General features: G+C 56.2%; 1 protein-coding gene and 1 pseudogene across 2 annotated transcripts in view; both read right to left on the minus strand.

Annotated features, from left to right (window-relative positions):
• Window positions 1-1,101: 1,101 nt before the first annotated feature.
• Window positions 1,102-1,968, minus strand: LOC132426842 (phosphoethanolamine/phosphocholine phosphatase-like; annotated as a pseudogene).
• A 2,724-nt stretch (window positions 1,969-4,692) lies between these two features.
• The window catches only part of CACNA1B (calcium voltage-gated channel subunit alpha1 B), a 194,348-nt gene continuing 179,278 nt past the window's right edge, over window positions 4,693-19,762 (minus strand). The window contains exons 39-47 of one of the 2 annotated variants that reach the window (XM_060013664.1): window positions 18,981-19,089; window positions 14,444-14,551; window positions 13,837-13,949; window positions 12,932-13,059; window positions 10,369-10,504; window positions 10,104-10,220; window positions 8,662-8,869; window positions 8,180-8,421; window positions 4,693-7,774 (exon numbers count right to left, since the gene is read on the minus strand). In XM_060013664.1, coding sequence (XP_059869647.1) covers window positions 7,238-7,774; window positions 8,180-8,421; window positions 8,662-8,869; window positions 10,104-10,220; window positions 10,369-10,504; window positions 12,932-13,059; window positions 13,837-13,949; window positions 14,444-14,551; window positions 18,981-19,089 — 1,698 coding nt within the window. In that variant the 3' untranslated portion in view covers window positions 4,693-7,237. Of the gene's footprint in view, window positions 7,775-8,175; window positions 8,422-8,661; window positions 8,870-10,103; window positions 10,221-10,368; window positions 10,505-12,931; window positions 13,060-13,836; window positions 13,950-14,443; window positions 14,552-18,980; window positions 19,090-19,762 lie in introns of both variants that reach the window. The other variant, XM_060013665.1, reaches the window with a different exon arrangement.

A 19,762-nucleotide genomic window follows, 5' to 3' on the forward strand; every position in this document is an offset into this window, starting at 1 on the left:
CCCCTCCACACTAGACCCCTGTGCCCCTCCGCTCTCCCATCTCCTCGGTGCTCACGGGGCCCTCCACACTAGACCCCTGTGCCCCTCTGCGGAGGTGGGCTGCATCCTGCTCTTCTGCCTGCTGCCTGCTTTGTTGTGTATTCAGGCTTGGTTCCCCAAGCTGGGCACTCCTCCAAGAGTGGGGACCAGCTCCCTCACTTAAGTGGGGCTCTCTGAGAGCAGAGATCACCTCGCCCTCATCCCTCAGACTGCAGCGTGAGAGATCTCGCTCACCTCTGCCCCTTCACCTCCTTTACAGCTCTGAAACACCAAAAGAGGGAGGTGGACCTTGGGTTTCCACTGGCTCTGCTTTAAAGCATCATGGCTTTCTGTTCCATACGGGAGGAGGGGGACTCAGAGGGCCCCGTCAGTGGGGCGACTTTGGTTAAGTCCCTGGTTTCTTGCTGCATAGACGAGGCTGGGGTGCGAGGAGACATCTTCGGGCTCTGTGAGGTCCCTGGCTGGCCAGACCCGAGCCCCGGGACAGTGTGCTACCTCTTTCCACCAACAGGAGGGGACTATTCCCTCTAGCTTTTTTTCCCGTGGGGATGCTGACAGGGTGGGGGCGGGGAGGGAGGCAAGGAGTGTAGTGTAGGGTCACAGTAGGTAAAGCGAGATCTAGGCCTGGGACCGTAGGCAGGGAGCGCCACCTCTCTCCGCAGGGAGTCCGGTGCAGGGGAGGTCGGGGTGGGGGGAACATTTCGGGGCCTGGGTCCCCTGGACAGAAGACTGGAGGACGGAGGCCATGCAGCCCAAGGCAACAGTTAACCGTGACGCGGCGGGACATGTTCCTTCTCTACCCTGACAGGGAACCCCGTCCTCCCAGCTGGGAGGACAAGGTTTTTGGAAACACTGCTGCCTGCTCAGATATGCGCGCCACCCTGGTGCGGCCAGACTCCGGAATTCGCTTGCAGTGGAACTGGGGGAGGCAGCCGAGCTGGGCTAACTGCACAGATGGGGACAGCTCCCAGCTCCCTCCTCCAGTCCCCAAATGGACCACCCTGGGATTCCAGGAAATCCCGGAGGGATATACCAAAACGAAAGGGAGAGGGAGTAATAAAACTAGCTTCCTCTTTCCCGACCCCCACCGCCCCCGCCCCCCCCCGCCCGGGTGCCCCCTGCAGGCCACGTCCTCAGCACCTGTTGCAGGTGTAGGCACACTTCGGTGGAGGTTTCCCAGGGCACCACCCTGGCGCGGAAGGAGCTGGACTCGGCCTTCTGCGCCTCCTGCGTAAGGCGGTGCATGCGTAGCGGTGGCGCAGGAAGGCCACGTCGCCGCCTGCCAGCAGCCCCATGGGGCAGAAGTCGTTGGCGCCGCCGCTCACGTAGAAAAGGCGCTCGAAGTGCACGCCGTCGTGGGCCCGCTCGCGCAGGTAGTCGCTGAGCACCTTGTGCTTGCACATGTTGGCGGGGTAGCGAGCGCAGCTGTGCGCGTGGAAGGGCCGCAGCGCCAGCAGCCCCCAAGGGTCGCGCCCCGACGGGTTGCTGAAGATGCGCCGGAACAGGCCGTGGTGGCCGGCGGCGCGCAGCGCACTCTCCACGCCAAAGGTGTTGGCGTCTGAGATGAGAATAACCTCAAAGCAGGCGCCCTGCTTGGCCACAAACTGCAGCAGCTCGCCCGTGCCGGGCGACAGGGGGATGGCCTCGTAGATGGCGCGCAGGTCCCGCGGCCGGACGCCCTACTCGCCCAGGTACTGGAAGACGCGCTGCATGTACTCGTTGTAGAAGCCCTCGCGCTAGGTGGCACGCAGGCTCTCAGGCAGCCGCTGGCCCGCCGCGGCCCGCGCACGACAGACTCGTCGCTGTTTTCGTCCACGATAGTCTCGTCAAAGTCGAAGGTCAGGAGGAAGCGCGGCACGCCCGGCGCAGCCATCCCGCTGTCCTCTACCAGCTTTGTCCTGAGCGATCGAATCCTTTTGTGGTCACCAAAAAGAGTCCCTCCGAGGAAAGGGGGACAGGACCTCTGCGCTTCACCTTCAGGGTGGGGAGCGGCGGCTGCAGAGGTCTGTCCTGGCTGAGTTTGGAGTGTAAAGAGTGGGGAGAGCGCCTAGCTGAGGTATTTGGGCGCAGGATGGAGCAAGGGGTGCTTACGGGAATTGGAGGGGACGCTGTGTCTTATCCATCCCCGGATTTCTGGGCTCCGGCTCTCACGAGTCCCTCCAGTCCAGAGGGTCCGTGAATGATGTGCATGTGGGCCGTTCCCTCCACTTGCCCCCCATCCCCATGTTATGTATTTTTAACCACAATAAAAAAAATGAATGAAGCACTGATAATACATGTTGCAACATGGATAAACATTGAAAACATTCTAAGTCAAAGAAGTCATACTGAAAAGGCCACTCATATCACAATCCTCTTGTGTGCTTTAAATCCATAGCAGTTTTGAAAATGAGGGGATGGGACTTCCCTGGTGGTCCAGTGGTTAAGACTGCGCTCCCAACGTAAGGGGCACAGGTTCGATCCTTGGCAGGGGAACTAAAATCCCGTGTGCACAGCATGGCCAAAAAATAAAATAAAATAAACGTCATTGGCCTGGTTTTGGGTCATAGCGTCGTCCCTGAACCATCAGAGCACCCATAAGGTGTGCCATGGGATTGGCTAGATGTGGATCATACGCCCATCTTCAAGGTGGGTGGAACGTAGCATCAGCCCTCTGGAACTGTTTGGACTGGAAACAGGTAAGAAGTGCCCAGAGGAAAGCTGAGGTTCTGGACTTTGGCATGAGAACAGATGCTGGCTTGGGGAAAGCGGCAGATTCAATTGCCCAGCAGCATGGTCAGCTCAGTAATTGGCCACAGAGGCTTGACGGGGACCAGACTGGCCTGAGCTGGAGGACCACAGATGCCTGCCTGTGTGGTCAGAGGTCAAGGGCTGTCCTGAGACTTGATGTCTGTTGATGCCCACTCAGATGGGACAAAGGATGCCTGCAGTCCCAGGAGGGCCCCACCAGCCCTCAGGAGGCAGCATCTGGGGGCTGGTAGGTCGCTGCACCAAGTTCTGTATAAATTCATAACATGACCATGGAGTGACCTCAGCCAGGCCTGTGCTGGACCGGGGCTGCCCAGGCCAAGTGGGGCCAGCACTACTCTTTCCAGTTCAGATGGTAGGAGGAAACCCTGTGGACTTCTGAGGCCCTAACAACTGTTGACTGAGGTTGAGTTGGATTTGAAACAGTCAGTGACCGGAGCAGACGTTTCATTCTTCTGCTATCAGGTTCCAGGACGGGGGGTAGATAACCAGCGGTCCAGGTGAACCCCACACTCATGAGTGACCCAGGGCAAGTCCTGTCCATCCTAGAGGACTCAGAGGTGTGGGGTTAGGGGGGTCGTGGGCCAGTTATGCTTAACACTGACCCACTAACCCTAATGCCCAAATCTCTACTGTTAACTCCCTAACCCTAACCTCCTAATCTCTAAACCTAAACCCTAATACTCCTAACCCCTAGCCCCTATATACTCGACCTTGCCCTGTAAACTCCTAACCCTTACCCTGACCCTGACTCAGACAATCTAACCTAACCCTCTAACCCTGACCCTCTAGCCTGCATCCTTTAACTCTAATCCCTCCAAACCTCATCCTCTTTTTTTGTTGTTTTTTTGTTGCACCTGGTCTTTAGTTGCAGCAGGCAGGCTCCTTAGTCGTGGCTCGTGGGCTCCTTAGTTACAGCTTGCCAACTCCTTAGTTGTGGCATGCGGTCTCCCTAGTTGTGGCATGCAAACTCTTAGTTGTGGCATGAATGTGGGATCTAGGGCCCTGACCAGGGATTTGACCCAGGCCCCCTGCACTGGAAGCACGGAGTCCTATCCACTGCGCCACCAGGGAAGCCCTTCATCCTCTTAATGTACCCTCTAATTCTGCCCCTGAGCCTCTAACCCTGACCCTGACCCTACATTCTAACCCTGAGCCCTGAGCCTGAATTTCTATCCTTACTCCTGACCCTCTAACTCTGAACCTTACTCTACTCCTAACCCTAACCTCTGAGCCTGACCATGATCCTACACCACCCTTAACCCTAATCCGAATATAGGTCCATATTAGAACAGATTGAAAATTTGAACCCTACTCCAATCCCTTTTCCCTGTGTAATCAGAACCATAATTTTCATTTTTGTCTGAAACCTAAGCCTGTTCAATTACGCCTTTTCTAAATGAACTCTAATATACAGTAAACTGAACAAAACCTTAGTTCTTATACCCACATAACCCTACACTGTTAGTGGTTATATAGACAAACCCTTTGCCTGTAACCTAACCCTAACCTCTAATTCCTAACCCCAACTCTAACTTACATCCCAACCTCAACCCCAAACCTAACTCTAACCTCTAACCGTTAACCCACCCAACACAGCCACCCCAAACCTCAGCCAATGCCCGCTCAACTCCCAAACTGTATTCCTAACCCTAAAACAACCACATCCCCCATGAGTCCTTATCCTGGCTCCTCCAGCCACAAGCCTACCCTGATCCTCACCATGACGCTGGGCCTAATCCACCCTTGCATCCTATCAGCCCCAGAGCAAGTTGAAGAGGTTCTCACCTTCTTCTGAGCCCTGTGCCCTCCGCCCCCGAGCCCCGTACCCACGGAGATGGCTCATCCGCCTGGCTCCGCACCCCTTGCATATATCACCCAGCAGCATGGTGGGGTTTTGTTTTTTGCTAAGTTTTATTTTAATCCAAGGACTTTGCTTCATACAAAATGTCATTGTAGAAACAATAGCAGAATCCAAAGTTTGGCTGATAAATATTACTCAGGCAGCAAACTAGTCAATCACAGAATTTTTTTTAAAGCAAGTCCCAGTTGTGTTGCATGGTTGGGACTTCTCTTTTTGTTTTTGTTTTTTTTAAACACTGTTCTTAAATATAAAGTTTTGCAACAAACCCTTGATTTATATCAAATATAATTAAAAATTAACAAATGAATACATTTTATCAAAAAGTACGAAGATATACATGTCATGCACGTACTTGAATATATGTATATATGTATACATTTTACATGCACACAGAACTTATTCAAACTACAGCCACTGCTTGACTGGTTCCAGGTGCACGCAACTGGTTGATGCTCTTCAAATTTGGCAACTCGCTATGAGATCTGGGGGGAAACGTGACAGCTGAGAAGAGACAGTACAGAAACAAAACGCAGAGTCGGGAAAACAAGACAGTATATCCCCCGCTGTCTGTAATTTTCACCAATTCCAGTGTCTAGAAGAATCCAGACAAGCCAGCATGGCTGGGTGGGTCCGGAAAAGTGGATTCTCTGCCCAACATGGCCTGGGGAAGCAGCTGTGGTTCTGCACAGAATGAATACACTCAAAATAATGTGGGCGGGGGGACCAGAGACAAAACATCTACCAAAATACACAAGCTTCTGCTCTGCAGCAGGAGCCAGGGATGACATGCACAGCCCGAGATTCCGATTCTAATTATATCCTACTTGAGTAAAATACTCTGTTATTTTAAAGTTTCAGAGTGTTGTGCCTTCAAGTAAGGAAATTCTATAAAATGGTTTGGTCACAATCATGCTCAAACCCTAGAACAGGTGGCGGTCTTGTGTGTTTTATTTCTAATATTAAACGTGTGTCTTTTGTTGCATAGCCCTATGGGTTAACGGCATCCACTCACGGGGACACACAGACACGCACACACACACATCACACTCCAAGTCTCTTTAGGAGAATCATGGGGTAAAAGCCAATGGGAACACTCAAATGGTCCAGCAAAGAGATCATCTCACATTTCAAACTGCGGAGGACACACCCGAATCTACTCATCTAAATGCTCCTTTTGTTCACAAAACAGAGGCTCTCCAGTGCTTTATGCACCACGTCCTAACAGTGGCCTTTTTTGAATGTGGCCCTGAAGCGGGGCTTCGTTTGGCTGCCTGCTTTCCCACCTCTTGTGCCAGAAAGAGTGTGGGCTCAGACGCCCAGCTCAGCAGCTGCAGCTGAGCTGCTCCTTCCTCCGAGCTCCGGCCTCATTTCCGTTTGGTTCCCAGCTGCCCTCATCTGCTCAGACGCGGGCATTCCTCCTGCCCCCACCCCATCCAATCTCCCCCGCTTCCCACCAGCCTCTCCCCGATGAGTCTTCTGTGAAAAGAAATTTGCACAACTACAGAGATTGTGCCCTGCCTGTCAGGCACCCCGTCCCTGAGAATCGGGTGTAGAAAGACTGACCGGCCCGCGCGGGCCATGCTACACATGCCCTGCAGCCTCTACTGGTTCGAGGAAAGAGGGCAAACGGCCGCTTCATTCCAACTACGACGGACCTACTGGATGTTTTCTGCACGTTCTCCATTACATCCGCTTTCTACTCAGTTGCTGTTTGCCACAGTTTCCACAAAGCCCACTCGCAGTCCACACAGGCCTCCCGTCCCGCCCCCGGGAGCCTGCGCGAGGGGCTAGGAGGTCAGGCACTTGGTCGAGAGCCGCGGGAGCCGGGGTGGTCTGGTCGGCCGCCTGGACTGGACACAGAGCATGTCCTCCAGCAAGCCGAGAACACACATCCTGAGAGGCTGAGGTCCTCCTATAGGTTTCATGTTTTACAGTCATGTTAACATTCCCTTCCCCATTATTCTGGTTTTTTATTTTTGTTTTCTGATCAAGTATATAGAGTCAACAAACGAGTGAAGGGTGTCGTGACTAAAAATCAAAACCAACAGCAAGAACGTTGTCCAGATTTGGTCCCTGTCAGGGCTGACTGTGTCTGGGAGAGGACAGAGCATCGGCGTGTGTTTCTAGTGCCTATTTGCCATTTTAGGTACGAAGGGCGCCACCGGACTGTTGGTGGGCGGGGGCTGACGAGACCTGCTCGGTTTACCACCGACTCTGTCCTGAGGTCTCGCCCGCCCCTCTGCACCACACGTTTGCATGAAGGATGATCCGCACAAGATTCAGACCTCCTGCAAAACGTTCCCAGCACACACCTCGGATGCTGGGTCCTCCACCCAGTGCCGCTCAGCACACACAGCCGCGTCCTGTGTAGGCTCTGAGCTGTGAGACCCAGGGAGGCAGCGCGGGAGGGGGAGAGGGGGAGCCACATCCCTCTACAAACCGCTCCACCCAGCGCGAGGGAGGAGACGCAGGGGCGAGGCGGTCCTCCCGGGGCTGCGGCCCCCGCCTCAGCGCCCGAGCGCCCCCGGAGCCCAGCGCGGATGATAAAACTCATCACCTGGGACGCGCCCGCCGGTCGCGGTGCGGCTAGCACCAGTGGTCTTGGTCGGGGTGGTGGTAGCTGCGCCGCCCCCGGCCGCCCCCGCCAGAGCTGAGCCCCAGAGTGCAGTGGTAGCCGTTGGGCACCCGGCGGAGGGGGTGCGACTGGGAGGTCAGGGAGGACACGTAGGAAGTCCGGGACGAGCGGCCCGAGTTGGTGGCCACGGCCTCCTCGAAGGTGAGCGTGTCCTCAGGTTGGGTGCGGGCAGCAGTCTCGCTGTCCAGACGCCGCCCCAGGTACGGGTCGGAGCCGATCCGAGAGCTGGCGGCCAGGGGCTGGCTGAGGGGGTCTCTCTGGAGCAGGGCGTTGTGTTCTGAAAGGCCACGGCTAAGCCGGCCGGGGGAGAAGGCAGGGAGGCTGGTCTGAGCCCCAGCAAAGTGGACGGGCGAGGAGTTGGCCGTCTTATAGGCGACGCTGGGACGGGGGGTCAGCGGGGTCTGGGGCAGCTGCCTCCGCCCGCCGCGGCCAGGGGTGCTAGCACCAGATGTTGGCAGCAGGGGGCTCCCGTTCGCTGAAGCACTGCCCTGCAGGAAACGGGAACGCAGCAACCCCCAGTCAAAGGACAGGGCGAACAGAGCACAGCGCAGCGGAGAGCCATGGCGGGGGGGGGGGGGGGGGGGGGGGGCGGGGTCGGCCAGCTGGGATGGACCCGGGGCGGCCCCAAGAGAGTCGGATGGCAGTCTGGGGATGGTGGTGACAACAAGGGATAGGCACAGGGCCAGGGACCAGGAGACCACAGCCCAGCCCAGCTCAGTCAGAAGGAAAGCAAAGAAGGGACTGGACAGCGGGAGGGCCAGGGCTCCGCCCGGCAGGATGGACGGGCCCGGGAAGCAAGGAGCGCAGGCTTGGGCCTAGGAACCAGGACGGGAAGGGGCTCCCTCCCGGACCCCAGGGAGCGCAGGCGAGGCGGGGTCCTGAGGCCCACGTACCTGTCTCGGGGGTCCTGGCTCCTGCCCAGCGGTTGGCGACGCAGGGTGACTGCTGAGGGAGGGCTGGGGCTGTGGCGGCTCACGGCCCCCAAAGCGGTCGCAGGAGTAGAAGCGCTGCTTCTCGGAGGAGGCGGAGGGCTGCCTTCGCTCCTGGGACCGGCCCCGCTCCTGCCTGCGCTCCCGCCGGCAGCCTGCTGGCCCGTCCCCCGGGGGCGGCCCTGGCCCCGCGGCGCTGTTGGGTGCTGGCGGGGGGAGAGGAGAAGTCAGCACAGCCAAGCCGGCGGCGAGACAGACCCCACCCCGGCCTGGCCCCCCAGGGCCAGCAGAGGGTCCCAGGGCAGAGCAGGGGTGGGGGGGCTTCTGCCTGGTCTCAGGCTCAGGGCTGGCTGTGAGGTTGTGAGGTGCAGAAAGGAAGACGGTTCCCATGTGCTCTTGAACCCCCAACTCAAGCCACCGCCCCTAGAGAGACCCCTCGCACGCACCGCCATCTGTGTCTGCGGACGGGCTGGGCCCCTTCTCCAGGGACCTCGGCTTCCTCTCCCGGCGGCGATGGCAGCGGTGGTGATGGTGGGGGGCGGCCTGGCTGGCCGGAGCGCGGTCCAGGGCGGCGTTGCAGAGACGAGCCACGGGGGGGCGCTGGGGCGCCAGAGTGGAGATGGAGCGCTTCATGGGGCTGGCGTCTGGGGCCGGCTGCGGGCGGGGACACGGGTGGGCGCACGGTCTGAGAGTGGGGTCCAGGGAGGCCCAGGGCGGCGGGGAAACCGCCATGACACGGGGGCTGGGCAGACCACAGGACACGTCCCATCGGGAGGAATGGGCCTGGGACTCTATCCCTGAAGTTGGGGCATCTCCTCAGACAAGGGAGGCTGTGCCCCAGGGGGCTGGGGGGGGAGGGGGGAGCATGGCGCCACGGAGGGCCAGGCCTGCGGTCTGGCAGGGTCCCTGGGGAGGCCCACTGCGGGGCTGGGGGTCAGGGACCACCAAGCCCCGCCCTCTCCCTGGACTGGTCTTGCCCACCCGAGACCCACCGCTTCTTCAGAAGCGCTCTGCACAAAATGCTGTTTGTGTGCCTGTCTGTCTCTCCCAGGCCGGGCGGGGCCCAGGAGCCCTCTTGGCCTCAGCGTCCCTACAGGACAGGGAGGTGCAAGGAAGAGGGAGCCTATTGGCCTGGCTGGAAGGATCCCGGGGCGGGGGGGGGGGGGGGGGGGGGGCAGAGCTTCCTCAGCGGCCTCGGTGAGACCACTGTGCCAGCCCTTCCGTCCATCCAGCACCGTGAGGCTGCTCCCCCCGGGCTGAAAGCACAACCCACGGAAACGGGCTCACCCAGAGCCACTGCTCGGGCTCAAGCAGCAAGGAGGGAGAAGAGGCGCCAGCTTGGCACCGAAGGGACGTGGCCAGGCCAGGAGGGCACCAGGCGCAGTGGGCAGAGACGGGGGAGTGAGGGCTTGGAAGAGGAATGCTCAACCCAGGGGCTGAGCCCGGGAAACAGTGCTGCAGCCCCCTGGCCAGGGGCTTCCTGCCAGGTGGTCAAGCGAGTCCCAGAGAAAGAACGTCCAGTGTCCAGAGAGGGAGCAGGGTCACCCCCAGGGCTCCGAGAGGACATGAGGGAAAAGGGTGGCTTGAGGAGGCCCTGTGTGTGATTTCTGGGGGAGTGAAGAGCTGGAGTGGGAGAGGCGTGTCCCAGAGACAGGGAAGGGCTGGGTCAGTGACACGGGGCAGTGGGGACTCTTGCTGGCCTGGCCACACCTCTCGAGGCCAGCATCGTGTTCTGAGGGTTCCAAACAGGGCCGGTGGTGTCCAGGCTACAGTGCATTCGGGGAGGCTCCACCCCAGCAAAGCCCGCATGTGGGACACAAGCTCCTCCACGCCAAGTCTCCTCACCCCCAACCCCCTCCCATGACCCCAACCCTCCCAGGCCACCCACCTGAGTCTCTGCTGCCAGGCGGGGCATGGAGGCCGCTCGGCCCTGGCTCTCCAGCCCGGGTTGGGGCTCCCCGTCAGGGCCTCTCAGGGGCATGCTCTGCATCTGGACATCCACAGCCTGGGGGGACAGAAGCCCCCCAGTCACACCCACCCCCATCCCACTCTCACCTTCTCCCCCATGCCAGCCTCCCCCCATCCTGCTCTCACCCTCACCCTCCCACTCTCACCCCACCCCCAACTCGGCCCCCAGCCCTGGGAGCCCTCACCGGTTTTCCTGTCTGCACTACCGGGATCTCCGCGGAGTGGCCACGCTCCAGGGGCGTCGTCACCTCGCAGGGCACCTCCTGGGTCCTCTGAGTGGCCCAGGAGACCGACTCCTTTATGCCACCCTCTTGGGTATGTCTGTGGAGGAGAGAGGATTGTCCTGTGGGCCTGGAGGTCCATGGGCCACAGAACCTGGCTCCCACCCGCCAGAAACCTCCACCCCGACCCTGTTCTGGGCTAGAAGGAGCCCAGAGGAAGGAGGCCCCTTGAGTGTGGCCACTCTCCAGTGGAGGTACAGCAACGGTCGTGCCCTCTCAGAGTTGATGGGCAGAGAGGGGACCCTAGTCTGGGGACATCTGGCCTAGACAGGGGCTCACATGTGCGGTGGGACAAGGCCACAAACGTGCACACAGGTGAGGCATCCAGCCTGTGCGGCTGCTCCGTCAGCCCTGATGGCCCACGGCTACTCACAACTCCCCTGACCCCAGCCACGGAGGCCTTCCTGCCCTGGGTCTAGGCACAAGTGTCACCTTTGGTGAGACCACTTTTGGAGGCCTTCCCCACCACACACAACCTAACCGCCTGCCCTCTCCTTGTCAGCGTCTGTCTTTCTTATCGTGTCTCCCAAGTGGCACCACAACAGCCCAGCATTTGCCTGGGTTTCTGCTCGTTCTTGTGTACAGTGAGGCATCACATACATTCTCCGTCACCCAGGTTGCGGGGCAACAGTCACACTCTGAGCTCAGAGGTGAAGCCGGATGGCCTAAGCTGGCCACGCCGATGACCAGACGCACCATCACTGGGGTTTCTGAGAACATCCTTCATCTTCTCAAGTTGCAAGCATCTCCCCTGCACGGTGCTGTCTGGAGCTGCTCTAGCCTCAGGCAAGGCTGACCTTGAGAGGAACCACGGCCAGGAGGACGGACGCTGGCCCCAGGGTCTGGTCACCTCTGAGGTCACACCATGCCGAGGCCGGGTGGGCACTTACACCAGCCATCAGAAGGCTCAGTAAATGCCCCCACTGCCTGGCCTCGGTAGATTGGGCCCTCTCTCACGTGCAACAAAAAGGGGTGGTAACTGATTTGTGTAGAAATTATAACCATGGAAATCAGCGACGTTCATTTTCCTGAACCGAAAGCCCAGCTCAGATCAGTCCACAAAGACACCTCCCCACCCCATCCCCTCCGACACACACACGGACACTCAGAATCCACTGTTTAACTTTAAATGCACAAATGGGATCGTAATCAGCATGGAGAAAGGAGAGTGCGGGAACACGGGGGCTCCCAGGGGCCGGGAGGCCAGCCCTCAGGGCCTGCATGCACTCAAGAGTGCGGTTTTCGCACGGGAGCGTTACCAGTTGTGCTTAGGTTCTCCCAGTGTCCCGTGGCCTCTCCACCTCTGGACTTGTGCCACCGCAGTGTCAACCCCTGTCCCATGAGCTCGGGCTAGGGAGGTGACTTGCTGTGGCCAATGGGGCACAAGGAGAGGCCTGAACGCCTGCACCCTAACCCTTCCCCTCGGGCTGTTCTCCGGCCTCCCCACACCGATAAGCCCAGACACAGGAGGTGAGAATATGCTGTCCTGGGCCCGCTGGCCCCACAGGAGCGGGCCCGGGCCCAGAGCACTTAGGCCTGGCTTCCTAAGTACAGCAGTTTGTTACTCAGCAAAAGCCACCTGACCCACAGTCCATGACCCAAAATCAGGCTTCAAAAAGAGTGTCCGGAACAGGCACAGGAGAGGAAGAAACCGGGAGCCCTAGCCATGCTTGCTGCCCGGCCTTGTGGTTCTCCAGAACGGCAAGTGGGCGTGAGGCCCACCCTCAGCCCCTGCCGGTGAGACAGAGCGCACGTTCCTGCTTTGGGCTCAACCAATGAGCTGCTTCGGTCAACGGGATGTTAGCAGATGTGGGACACCCGCTCTGACTGGGGGCGGTGGCTGAGAGGGTCCCGCCCCCCAGTGCGGCTCAGCCTGGCACCAGCTACCACCCCTCACAGTGCCACAGGGATGCCTATTCTGGACCACTTGGTTTTTGGGTCGTTACCAAGAGTTACGTGATAGGGAAAGACCTTGCCAACTTGTCTACAAAACAGACATCAATATCAAATGGAGATCTGAGAGGGAAAGTGTCTTAAAGGAAGGTGAGAACATGAACAGGCCGTTAACAAAAAGCGGTGAGAAGCTGAGGTGGAAACAGATACCTTCTTAATGGTCTGCAGGCACCGAAGGCCAGCGAGGAAGCAGGGGGGAGCCCTCACCTGAGAAAGAGGTTCCCGCAGTGGGAGGCGTGGGCTGGAATAGCAGACTGTCTAAATCGGGTGACCCCGGTGCCGTCAGAGCACCTGTCTACTGTTACAGGAATTAGCCTCAGACGCACCACAGAACCGGCTCCGGCGGCAGACTGGACCAGCTGGACCCACCGCGAAGCATCTGGGTGGAGGTGGGTGTGGCTGGGTGGAGGTGAGACCCAAGGGCTCCCTGTCCTGGGGCACTGCCCACGGGAGCCCCGGGGGGACCCCTGCCCTCCTCCCGCCAAGGCCCCACGCTCTGCCCGGTGGTACTCACACTGCCCCGCCATTGCTGAGGGAGGCCGAGCTCTTCTGCCGAAGGAAAACCCGGGCTCCGCGGAGCACGGCCGGCTGCGTCTGCTCCAGCGTGGCCTTCAGAGGGTGGAACAGGGACCCGGGGCCCATCTGCAGAAGGGGCGCCAGGAGGAGGGTCTCTGAGGCCGGGGACGCCCCATGGACCCCAGGCACCAAGGTGCTCGGCCACCTGTCCGGAACCCCCAGGGCAGGATGGGGATCCCTGGGTCTGCCCTTCGCCCATCAGAAGCCCATTCCCAATCTGGCCTGTAAGTGACTTCAGGACAGTCATTGCATTTCTTGGAGCCTCAGTTTCCCTTCCTACACAATTTGGGGACTGGATCTGATTACAAATGGCAAAAAGATTTCATCTCATCATCCACTTGGATTGACTGGTAGAGGCTGCCAGAGTCCCAGGTTGAGCAGAATTCGGAGGAGATTTCAGGGCTGGGGTGTGGGCACCAGACACTTCGCACCCTGGGGGTGAATGTCCTGAGTGCTGGACACAGGACAACTTTATCGATGAGAGTCTACACACAGTCACCAAAGGTTTTGGCTGTGTGGTGAAGTCGTCATCTTTGAAGGATGACCTCTGGAAGGAAGTCCTCCAAACTATCCCAGCCAGAGGCATGAGTGGGACACATCATGACCCTGGGCAGTAGGTTTGAACCTCTTTGGGCCCCGCCTGTGTGCACCTCCCACTAACGGAAGCACAGGATATATGGGGTTTCTGACTCTGTGGGCCAGAGAGGCGGCCGCAAGAACCTCTCATCTTCCTTTTTTTCCCGCTGCACTTTCTTCAAGAAGGGGCTGGGTCCCCTCTGCTGCCAAACAGTGGAAGGTGGCAGAGTCTCGGGGTTACTTCCTGGAACTCCTGGAACCTGGTACCTGGGACAGGCCTCCGGGAGCTTGGTGAATCTGGTCTCTGGTGGTTTTGTTCTGTTTGTAGAAGTCGAATATCATCAGAGCTGCGTACACTTTCCCCACTGTCATCTCATCGGCTGCAGAGCACGGCAGGCAACGGAGGGAATACGAGAGAAGCGGGACATGCGGGGTGGGCTGGGGTGAGGAGCCAGCAGCCACCACGAGGACTCCTGAACCCGCGGGCGGGACCGTGGGGCTTGGCCCACCTGGAGCTGCACTGGCTCTTCCCCAGGCCCCACCGGGCTCCACCCAACACAGCACAGCTCAGCTTAACCCCAGACACCTCATCCTTCCGCCAGCTCCAACTGTAGGCGTCTCCCTACCTTTTCTCCGCATTTTCTGAAGGGAATCCCCCACACTAGGAGTGTGGGTGACTCTGCCCAATGGAATATGGCCCAGACATCTCCTCCCACAGCCCCTGGCACCCACCTTGGAGACGAGTGCTCGGGGCTACCAAGGACGTGAGCCTTCCTCTCCAAGGTGACTCAATTGCCCTCACCCAGGACTCCCTGCTCTGCCTCTGGGTGCGACAGAAGAGGGGTGGGCAGGGCGAGTTTCTCACCCTACTTACGTTTATGGGGTGGCACCAGTAAGTCCAGGGTCTTCTGGGGCAGATTGGCCCACACAGAGGAAATCTCCTTCCTCAGCTCTGCGTCACACTGATGCTGCTTTGTGCCAGCTGGGGCAGGATAAGGGTGGGAAGGGAGGAGAGATGTTAGGAGCCATCCCACAGCCCCCTTGGGGGAACAGGCGGAGCTGGGGTGGGCGGGGAGAGACCCCATGCTGGAGGAAAGGTGCAGGGGGGAGAAACACTGCCTTGGAGGCTGGTCAAAGCGCTCCCCGCCAGAACCTGTCTAAAGAGGTGTGGGAGCTGAGCCGCCCAGTGGCGAGGGTGAGAGGCCGTGTAGGCGTGGGTGGCGATGGGATTGGGCGGGGACACCGCAGTGTTCCAGCCATTCATCGATCATTCCATAAAAGTTACTGAGCGCCCACCGAACACCAGGTGTTGTTCTAGGTGAGGGAACAAATGCAAAGGAAGCTGCCCTTGTGGAGGTACATGATCTTAGTCTACGATAAAGTAGCAGTAAGTTAAAAATCCAGTCTGTTGGATACAGGAAAAGCCAAGAGGGGAGGGACAGGAACTATCAGGAGGGCTGCAATTCGGACAGAACGGTCAGGAAAGGGCTCACGGGACCCTGAAGGGGGCCAGGGAGCCAGGAGGGCGAGGCTGGAGCAGAGGGAGAGGACGTGCAGGTGGGGGCCGCTGAGACAGGAAGCAGCAGAGGGTCCAAGCAGAGGAATAAAGTACTCTGATCCAGCTTTTTGTAAACATCGTGTTTATTAAAGTGTGATTTACGTACATAAACATTCACCCTGTTAGTTCTCCCACTCTGTGAACTTTGGTAAATGCATATGACCGTGGATCCACCACCACAATCCAGGCAGGAGCTCGGCACCCCTGCCCAGCTCCCTCCGTACCCTTTGTGGCCCACCCCTTCGCCCTCTCCCAGGGCCCTGGCATCAGCGATGTGTTTTCTGTCTCAACTGTTTCATCTTCTCAGAATGTCATACAAATGGCTTCACACAACATGCTGTCGAGTCTGACTTTCCACCCAGCACGATGCATCTGAGCCCCACCCACGCACATCGGTAGCCTGTTTCTCTGTTGCTGAGTGAGAACCGTCTCATCGCACAGACACGCCACAGTTTGATTATCCGTCACCATTTGGCTGATGGTTGAGTTGTTTACAGTTTGGCACGATTATGAATAAAGCCACAAACTTTAGCGTATAGGTTTTTGTGTGCGTGTATACTTTCATGTCATCTCCCTTAGGAGTGGGATGCCTGGGCCACACGATCAAGAACGGTGAAGCTGTTTTCCAAAGCGGCGGCACCACTGTATCCACACTAGGAACACGAGAACTCGAGTTTTCTGCGTTCTCATCAGTACTTACCGTTGTCATTCTTTAAACGGCTGAAACACTTTATTCTTTTTGCAAAGTTGTTTTTGTTCCTCAAGTTTGTGTGCTTTTCTAGGTATATTTTAGAATCAGTTTATAAATTCCAACCCAGGAAGCCTGTGGGGGTTTCGCCTGGCATAACACTGAGCCTACCGATCCATATGAGAACTGTCAATACTGAGTCTCCCAATGAACACGACGCCGTGCTTGGCTCATTTATTAAAGAAGATTCCTTTGGTCAATATTCTGAAATTTGCAGCATACACTCTGGCATATATATTTTTAGAGTTAGCCAGTTATTTGATGTTTTTGGTGCAATTTTAATGGAACTTTTTCAATTTCAGTTGTTAATTGCTAATCTATAGAAATACATTTGCTTTTCATATACTGACCTTGCTATACTCAGGTATTAGTTTTAGTAACTTCTTCTCACAGCGTTAAACAACAGAAATATATTGTCTCAGTTCTGGAGGCCAGAAGCTCAAAATCAAGGTATCGACAAGGCTGTGATCCCTTGGAAGGCTCTAATGAAGAAGCTTCTTGTCTCTTCCTAGCTTCTGGTGGTTCCCAGCAATCCTTGGTATTCCTAGGCTCGTAGATGCTTTGGTTTTATTAACTTTTTATTTGATTCTTTAAGATTCTCTGTATAGACAATCATGTCAGTCATGAATAGAGACAATTTTATTTATTTCTTTCCAATTGGTACACCTCTTATTTCTTTTTCTTGACTTGTTACAATGGCTAGAGCCTCAAGTATGATATTGAACAAAAATGGCGACAGGAGACATCCTTGCCTTGTCACTGATCTTAGGGGGAAAGGAGCCAGGCTTTCTCTGTTAAGCATGTCATTAGCTGTAGGTTTATCATAGATATCCTTGATCAGATTGAGGAAGTTTGCTTTCATTTCTAGTTTATGTAGAATTTATGTATCATAAATGGATGTTGAATTTTGTCAAAGCTTTTTCTGCATCTATTGAGATAATCATATAGTTTTTCCTCCTTGATATATTAAGTTATATTGATTGATTTTTAAACTTGAACCCACCTTGCATTTTTCATTCCTGGGATAAACCCTACTTTAATCAACATGTTCAGTTTGCTAAAGTTGTGTTGAAAATTTTATTGTTCATATTCATGAGGAATGTTGGTCTGTAATTTTTTTGCTTGTAACGTCTCTGTCAGTTTTGGTATCAGAGTAATGCTGGCCTCGTAAAATAAATTGGGAAATACCTTCTCTTTTTCTACTGTCTACAGGACTTTGTATAGAATTATTTCCTCCTTAAACGTCTGGTTGACTTCATCAATGAAACAAATTGGGCCCATGATTTTCTTTGTTGGAAGATTTTTAACTATGAATTTAATTTATTTAATATATACAGCATTACTAAGGTTACCTATTTCCTTTTATTTTTCCAGGTTATCTACTTTTGAATGAGCCTCATAGTTTGTGTCAAGGAATTTTTCCATTTCATTTAAGTTACTGAAGTTATTGACATAAAGTTGTTTACAAAATTTCCCTGTTATCCATTTAATGTCAGCAGGATCTACAGTGATATTCCCTCTTTCGTTCCTTATATTGGTTATTTTTATCTATTTTTCGTGATCAGGCTAGCTAGAGGTTTGATAATTTTACTGGTTTGATTTTTAACATGATCATTCTGGCTGTTGTGTTGAAGGTAGACTGAAAGAGGCAAGGGCAGAAGCAGACCAGTTAGAAGGTTACTGCAACAACCCAGTCAAGAAGAACAAGAGTGACTTGAACCAGGAGGTGGCAGTAGGAAAGGGTGGACAAGTGATCATATTCTAAGTGTATTTTGAAGGTGGAGTCAGAAGATACTATACGGGTTCAGATATGGATCAGAAGTAGGGTAAGAAAAGAAAGTAGGACATAAAAACGACTGCAAAAGTTTTGGCTTGAGCAACTCTAACAGCAGTTTCCACTGATGGAGACAGGGAGGAATCTGGGGAGTATCTGGGACTCGAGGGTCAGCACGTGAACTCTGCATGCTCACTGGGCCTCCAAGTACAGACGGTGAATAATTTGTCGGGTATATAAGCCTGGGGTGTAGGAGCAGACCTGGACTAAAAATACAAAATTGGAATTCACAACGTTGGAAGCCATGGGAAAAGGTGAGAACGTATGCCTGAGGCACACAGTGACCTTCAGAGGTTGGGAGAAGACAGAAAAAGAGACACAAAGGGGTTTCACACAGAAGGGAGTCACAACTGCGGAAAGGCTGTGGACAGGTCCGTAAGGCAAGGGCTGAGAAGGGGAGGTCCCTGCGGAGCTTGACAAGAGCAGTTCCAACAAAGCTTTGCACTGAAAGATGGACTGCAGACTAGGAAAGGAGAAATCAGAGACAATGCAGACCTGTGCCTCCTGTGGCTAAGAAGGAGAGAAGAAAAAGAGAGAAGTCGATGGACGGGGAAGAGAAAAACTTTAAAAATAGGAAAAATAACAGCACATTTACATATTGATAGAAATAATCCAGCAGAGAGAGAAAGTTGACCGGGCAAGAAATAGAATACAGAATTTCTGTCATGACATCCTTGGGTAGATGATGAAAACAGGGCAGAGTGTGCGAGCGGGAGGACTGGCCTCTGCTCATCTGCTACACGAGAGAGGGCGGAGCTCAAGGGCACGGGCGCAGGGAGGAAGGCCATGCGGGGGGAGGGCCCCTCTGGTGACTCATGTTCTCTGCGAAGGGGAAGCTGTCATCACATGCGGTGGGGAGGGGAGGTTCATTTCCTCCTTGGTGTGGCTCAGGCTGTGTCGTTCTACCAGTAACTCCGGAGAGGGCCTGATGGGGGAATTGGGCTCACTATGGGGAAGGGGCAGACTATTCACCCCATGAGGGGTACTGGCTCATGTGACGCTGGCTCCAACACTGCAGAACCCTGGGAAATCTGGAGTCATTCCATTTCACTCCACCTCAGCTTCCTCACGTGAAAATGGGATCACTGCAGCACTAACGTGCAGGATGGTTTCGGGGGACAAGATCGGTCTGACAGAGGTACCAGGGGCAGTCGTCCTCCATCCAGTCCAGACAGGCCCCTCCTCCCGCCCCTGCACAGCTGCCTGGGGCGGCTCCCAGGGGCGCTCGCGCAGCCCTGGCTTTGTGCCTCCCTCAAGGCTGGCTTGCTCACCTGGAGCCAGCTTGATCTCCAGTGCGGTCCGGATGAGGGCCATCAGCGTGGACGTGAAGTGGACGGTCATGTCCTCGTTGGAGATGGGCATGTTCATACGAACGAGGCGCTGGGGACAAGGGGGCAGGTCAGGGCCAGGCCTCCCAGGGTGCCCCCGCCACAGGGCTACACAGTGCTCGAGGGCCCTGGAGGCTGGGCTTGGCCTCCCAGAGGTGGTCCCTGCAGGTGCCCAGGACCAAGAGAGGTTGGATGCATGGGAGTTTTGCCAGCATTTACACTACCCCTGGACCCCCACCCTCATCTGAGCTGAGGGTTCCCTTGGCTGCACAAAAGTAGAAGTCCAGGTACATCTTGTACAACGGGGCCAGGCCATAAGTCTGGATTCCTCTGAAAGAACAGGCATGTCTCAGCCAGAGGGGCCCTTGCCCACTGCCCATGACAGAACAAGTGTGTGGCCTAGGCTGAAGAGGGGTGTGGGCCGGCTGCAGAACCCCTGAGGCAGCCCACAGACAGGAGCACTGGACGACGGGTGGGGCAGCCAAGACCACAGGCTCAGAGGTCAGCTCCCAGTGAGGAGACCCACAGCCCCGGGAAGCCTCTGCCTCTCACCACCCAGCTACGGGGCCAGGAAGAGATGCTTGATGCCGCCAGCCCAAGGCAGCAAGGGAAGCCTTAGAGAGCAGCTCCTTCCAGGGGGAAGGACCCAAACAGATGTGACTGAACAGGGCCTCAGGCTCAGCCAGCTGCCTGGGGACCCAGGGCTATCCCACAGGAACACAAGT

Source organism: Delphinus delphis, chromosome 6 (assembly GCF_949987515.2).
Source record: "Delphinus delphis chromosome 6, mDelDel1.2, whole genome shotgun sequence".
NCBI lineage: Eukaryota > Metazoa > Chordata > Mammalia > Artiodactyla > Delphinidae > Delphinus > Delphinus delphis.